General features: G+C 37.9%; 1 protein-coding gene across 1 annotated transcript; it reads right to left on the bottom strand.

Moving 5' to 3' along the window:
* Window positions 1-2390: 2390 nt before the first annotated feature.
* On the bottom strand, window positions 2391-6510 carry LOC140064666 (transcription factor JunD-like). The gene has a single exon (XM_072111779.1). It carries the CDS (start codon window positions 6207-6209, stop codon window positions 5343-5345), a length of 867 nt encoding a protein of 288 aa, XP_071967880.1. The 5' UTR covers window positions 6210-6510; the 3' UTR covers window positions 2391-5342.
* Window positions 6511-6718: the final 208 nt, after the last annotated feature.

Genomic DNA, 6718 nt, shown 5'->3' with positions numbered 1-6718 from the left:
TGTGGGCATTCCTTCCCAGTGCCTCATTCTTCTGATCTGTAACAGAGGAGCCTCACTATTGAGCATGTACATAAAGTGCAGCACACATTCATCTCAACTTAAAGCCTTGAGTTTTGGTCTGCACCATACTGACCGTCAAAGGCCAATGAGCTCTTCCGTAACCGATGACAACGTTCATTGGTGCCGAAAATCAGTTATCAGTGAGTGCAGCTGAGACATCCTTACTCCTGCACGTGCCCTCTCCTGCTCGGCTCTGTGTCCTGACTCCTGACACAGGTTGAATGTGTTGAAGTAAGGACACAGAGGAGACCAGCTCAGTGGAGCAGAAGTTGCAAGTACTTCTTAGCTATACTGCACTGCTCCTAGATCCTCTCGTGCTCTTAGCAGAGCTCTAATTTCTGTCCTGATGCTGGAGCATACAACCAGCGTGGGACACATGGTTGCACATAATAGAGAGAAAAGCTGCAGTCTGGCACAGGGAGGAGAAAAGGGGCTAGGAAACGAGAGGATTTATTTTTTTGTCTGTCTCCAGGATTTGTTTGCTTTGGAGGTCTCCAGTATTTTTATGCTCTGGGGGTCTACCGTATTAGTGGTTTTATGCTTGGGGGGTGGGGTCTCTTGTATTATTATCTGCTAATGGGTCTACAGTATTATTATTGTCTACTCTGGGGGGTCTCTCCATTTATTAACGTTGTCTGCACTGGGGTCTCCACTATAATTGTCTGCTCTTATTGTAGTATTTGGTTTCTAGGGGGTATTTAGAATTTCTGTGGTGACATTTTCTGCTATACTGTGGTTGTTGGTGCATCTAGAGTGCTGGACCAATAAATGTTTTTTGGCCCCCTGGCCTAAATCCTCGAATCAGGAATAGACAGACTGACATTTAAAGGAAATTTCATAATTAAAATTTAATTTATCACTAATTCAACTCCACTAAAATGGTCACAGACTCCAACTCCACAGGCCTGATTTGCATTGATACCATTCTTGGAACTGAAAATCTTGTGATAACCTTTTAAACTGTACAGCGTAAACCAGTTGGAAAAGTGATTTTGTTGAGAAGGATTTTGGGAAGTGAGGATTCCATAACGTGTTTATGATTTTAATTATTTAAATACTGTATATTTGTTCTGGGAAGGAAGATCTTTTAGAGAAATGTATAAATGCATTGTTTATGTATTATTATATGCGCTTATAATGTTGATTTATGTGTTTGTTAAAAAGATAGGTACACTGTAGACCTCTCACACAATTCATTGCAATTCAGTCCTAAACCTTCTACAGTTGAGATATTTTATATTTATTTTTGGTTTGATATCACCAACCGTATAGGCTGCGGCAATTTATTATTTGGCAATATTAGTTCAATTCAGATACTGCCATCTAACCTTTTGACTCCTGGTCAAAATCGGTGCGAGTCTGGACTCATTCACAGTTTTTATTTTTTCTTCTTCGCATACATGCTTCAGTAATTCAGTCATGGTAGAATATAGTTGTATGAGTTGTCTGATCCACTTTTTGTCTATGGCCTTTTTTAATATTTTATTTAAAAAAAAAAAAAAACACTTGGCCAGGTCCTGCTCAATAATTCGTGGATTGTGCATTCTGCACACACACGGGCTTTGGAAGTCACAGTAATGTGTATCAGTATTAGTATTTCAGCCTAGTGCAGCGGTGCAATACCCCCACACACATCCTGTCTTGCCAACCCAGCAAGTTAACGCCCCTAACTACGAGCCATGGCTGTGATTATCCAATGGGACACCCCTGGCCAATCAAAGCCATGGCTAGTTCCTAGTGGCAATAATATGCCATATCGGCTGTTCACACCCTAGCGAGAAGTTTGTGTCCACTCATCTCTAGTTGGAGGTTACATCCCCTATTAGAGATATGTTAGGTGTGAATTTAAAAATAGAGTTGAAAAAGAAAACTTAATTAAAGAAATGTTTATGTTTGAAAAGGAACATTCCATTCAAAGCATCATGTACGTATATGGCGATGCCACAAGCACAAACCAAACTAATTGGTAGTGTGTAGCCTTTATACTGGATCATATTGTATCGCTATGAGCATTCAGTGTGTCTGAAGGTATGGCATTCTAACCTAGCAGCAATGTTTGTATATAGAACTATGTTTTGGGACAATAGGAGGCTATGGTGGTTTTAGTTATGTTCAGACAAGTTCCTTGGGACAGGTCTATGACTTTAGAGCTCCACTGTCTGGCTGTGAGTGGCTTTGGCCCTTTAATAAATCTGTCTGCAGTATTATTCTGTACTACTGCATTGTAGATGCATAGAAAACAGAAATATAGTAAGAAATTTGCAATAGTGTAATGTCAGGATTCTAAATTAAAAACTGGTATGAGTGATTAAAGCGATAACAATCTTTATTACATGAAGTAACATCATTTTCTTGGAATGTGCTTTAATGAAAACGCTCAGAAGACTTTTACACCAATATAACCAAAATACATTGGGACAGATTTACAAATACTGTCTGGCTGGGAAAGAGTTGATAAAAACTATAAAAAGAAAAAATTTGTAGCAAAAGAAATGTGAAAATGAACAAAAAACTGTCTTTGGTTTTGCCACATTTGCTTCAATCTGACTTATAAATGTAGCTTAATATTACACCCCATTAAACAATTTAAAAAAAAAAAGAAAAAAAGATAAAAATTACAATCACCCAAAAAAATCAAGCAAAAATTACATGTCTTTAGAATTTTTCTAATCACACTGTGAACACTGTGAATTAAAAAGTGGAAAAAAAGTGTCGTAATTATAGTTTTTCCAATATCGCCCCAAAAGGGGGTCAGTAAAAGTTTGTAAATAAAATATATCTACTCCAAAATGGTACAATTAAAAATGTGAACCCAATCTGAAAAACGCAAAACTTTATAAGGCAATGGTGATGTAAAATGTAATAGCTTTTCAAAAAAAAAGTTATGGCTTCTGGAGGTGATAGTAAAAAAAAAAGTATTTGAACATTTAGGCCTAAAAAGTAAAACAACAAATTTATCATTGACCAGGACGATCAATGTGGTACATCTTTAGAGATATTTGTCTAATTCTACAAGACCTTTTTGTAGTTTATTCCACCCATTGTTTATAAGTTTGTGGTGAAAATATGGTCAGAATTCTGGTGCATTGTTATTAATGAATCTGCCCCGTGGTTCTAAGAAATAGCCTCAGATATTTAAAATACAGGCAGTCCCCGGGTTACGTACAAGATAGGTTCTGTAGGTTTGTTCTTAAGTCGAGTTTGTATGTAAGTCGGAACTGTATACTTTATTATTGTAACCCCAGTCAAACTTTTTTTGGTCTCTGTGACAATTGGATTTTAAAAATGTTGGGTTGTCATAAGAACCAGAATTAACAATAAATCTTAATTGCAGACACCTTTGATAACTATTACATCTGATTATTGTAGCCTAGGGCTAAAGTACAGCAAATTACCAAAATCCAGAGGTCCGTTTGTAACTAGGGGTCATATGTAAGTCAGGTGTTCTTAAGTAGGGGACACAGCCACACGTTCAAGCTCTGGAAAAACATAACTTTTCCTTGTCTTGTAAACTTATGTAGAGTAGAACACATTGGGGCAGATTTATCAAGCAGTCTGAAAGTCAGAATATTTCCAGTTGCTCATGGCAACCAATCACAGCTCAGCTTCCATTTCACCAGTGCTCATGAATATTTTAACGGGGAGCTGTGATTGGTTGCCATGGGCAATTGGAAATATTCTGACTTTCAGACACTTGATAAATCTGCCCCATTGTATTTATATTCCTGGTTCATTGTAAGGCAAATAAAAAGCTTTAGCTTGTGTTAATGTGATATAATGCAATATATCTACTTCCCTCTATAGTGCTAAATAAGGACATATACCGTATGTTTGTTTTTACAAATGTACATGATACGCAATGACATATTACGCCATTATTCTACCAAAGAAGTCAATTTCGACTACCTCTAATATTGTGTCTAGTGCAGCATTGGTTTTCTCAATTGGGTTAAAATAAAAACTGTCAAAACATATTCCTTTCTATCAAGCATATACACTTAGGTTGTCATATTACATCTCTGTGCGACAATTTGTTTGTAGAAAGTGTTTATAGAGAAGTCTGAATGAGTTCTAGCTTGTTAGCAAATGGGCAGTTATTGGGTACACGTGTTACTATGAATCCTTTTTAACCCCATATTTTGCCCCTGTAAAAGGACCTTTAGTTGTCTTTAGTTATCTTAAAGGAAATCTACAACCTGGATCCCACATTGTTAACCAGGCACACTTACATACTTGTGTGTGTCCCCTCTGGTAGGTTTTGCTCTTCTTTTAGCTTCTTATTTCCATGTTTTGACCAAAAAAAAGCATAAACAATTTTGTAACTGAGCCTGAGGGGCTCCAGACTTGATAGCTGTAAATTGAGCCTATAGCCACTCAGGTAAATTAGCATAATTTTATTACTGTTTAAAAAAAACAGGAGCATAAGAAGCTAAAAGAAGAGCAGATTCTGCCAGAGGGGGCAAACATCTACATGTAAGTGTGATTGGTTTACAATCATTTATCTTTGATGGTAGATTTCCTTTAATTTACAGTAGATAAAAAGGTAACTTATTTGATATCCATGGCCTCTTTCATTCCAAAAGCAACTTTTAAATTATGTTGATAGACCAGAAGGTTTCTGGGGGCGTTGCCATAGCCCCTCCGTGCAGGTTGTTACACTGTGCAGAGCACTACCCCCTCCCAATATTGTGAGATTGCAGCAAACAGATGAAATGCTGAGGAAGCAGGGGGAGGGTGAGACAGTGTAACAGCCTGTGAAGCTGCCGCACGGAGGAGCTCTGGCAATACCCACCAGAGACCTTCTGGCTCATTAGCATAATTTTACAAGTTGATTTTAGAAGGAAGAAGGCCATGGATAACAAATATAAGAAAATTACCACAGCCACAGTGCCTGGATCTATGAGTGGGTGTCCTTGGTTTATCATGCTTGATTTTTAAGGTAATTACCACATCATAGCAAAGGTTAGAATGTCAACCGAGTTAGCTACTCCTGTGTAGGACATGTAAATAAAGTTAAAATTGATGAAAATAAAGTACAATATAGTTCTGAATGACGTGTACAGTGTAGAATACAATATGCTGACTTTTAGTAAGATTTATGCTTTCTGCATTTTAGCTATTTTGAGTAATGAAAAGTAAAAAAATATGATACAATGTTCCCACAAATGGGATGTTGTCCATGTCCCGAAAAGAAATCATTTGTATCTTATATTTGGGGATTGTCCTCTGTATCCTGAAAAAAAAACCATGATGAATTCAATTTTAACCTCACCTTGTAGACTTTAGAATGCTTGCACATGGTATGGAAAAAGCTGACAGCCACTATTGACATGGCTCATCACCTTCTGTTTAAGTTGTGCCACCTGCTCTCTTAATACACTAGCAGTAGAAGCTAGGTCCGTATTCTGTATTTTAAGGTTCTTAACTTTTTCTTCTAACCTTGAAATCCGTTCAAGTTTTCGTTTTCTACATTTGGAAGCTGCTATTCTGTTTCTTAGTTTCTTTCTTTCTGCTTTGATTCTTTCCTGTTTATCCATGTTGATTGGTGATAATGGAGGGCTATCTCCAAAACTAGTCCCTTCTGGGACTATTTGAGGTTCATCCTTAACTGGATGCGGTCTATGTGTAGAATAAGAGAACTGTTGCTTCATGTTGTTAGGCAAAGGAGAGTAAGAGAGATGATCTGTATTGTAGTTTACTGTAGTGCCTACAGCTTCATTAACATAATTGTTAATAGTGTAAACTGAGGTATGCGAGGGTACAGGTGGATGAATGGTGGCAACAGGAGACAGAGAGCTCATTTTCATAGTACTGTTTGTTTGGTCTTGTTCATGCAGATCCTCAATTGGCAATCCTAATCCATCCGCAATGGGCATATTAGGGTACAGACAATGGCTACCAGTGGGACTTGCAGTGACCATGCCATTTGGCTGGATAATAAGTCTCTCAAGATCAAGTGAGGCCAAATTCATAAGGCCAGTGTCAGCAGAGTTTACAAGTCCATTCCCTTCAAGAAGGTGAGGCTCTACATGTAACAGCACTTCTTCATTTATGTTGGCATTCATATCCTTTTTCAAAAATTTTCCCGCAGTGGAATAAGGCATGGGAACTGGGCATCGGTTTAACACATTTTCATGGTAAAAAGACATATTTATATCCTCTGTCACAAGCAGAAACACATTGGAGGCATTACTGGTTAGAAAGCACAGACAGATAAGCAATGCTTGTAGACTTTGGTTATTCCTCACACAGGTCACTTGTATCCATGTGGGATATCTTCTTAGCAGAACACTGTCCTTCCAAATATTCTGATTAGTAAATTGGCCCTGCAAATATGTTCTTTCCTTTAAGGCTTTCTGCAGTTAGTTCTCCGTTCTTTGTCATCTATTTGCAGTGGTAATTCTCCACTCACTTCCTCACTGCTCTCTCATGCCGTAGTGAGCCGTGTCACAGGCTTCTTTCTCTTATATGACTTTCCAAACACATGATAACAATTGTGCTCTAAGATTGGTTCACTATGATGTTCCAAGATTCCCAAATTTGCATAGTTGTCAGGGTAACTTTCTGTATACGGCAAACAGCGAAAGGGAGTATGGGCTTAGGTCATTTCTTAACCCATCAGTTGCTGCACAACGTCCACCAATGAGCAAGGGAATCA

This window comes from Engystomops pustulosus, chromosome 1 (genome assembly GCF_040894005.1).
Source record: "Engystomops pustulosus chromosome 1, aEngPut4.maternal, whole genome shotgun sequence".
Taxonomy (NCBI): domain Eukaryota; kingdom Metazoa; phylum Chordata; class Amphibia; order Anura; family Leptodactylidae; genus Engystomops; species Engystomops pustulosus.
The sequence above is the reverse complement of the archived record's forward strand: the minus strand, read 5'-3'. Positions and strand labels throughout refer to the sequence as shown.

Coding starts and splice junctions, on each gene's coding strand:
- LOC140064666 (XM_072111779.1), bottom strand. CDS start 6,209: ATGTCTTTTTACCATGAAAATGTGTTAAACCGATGCCCAGTTCCCATG.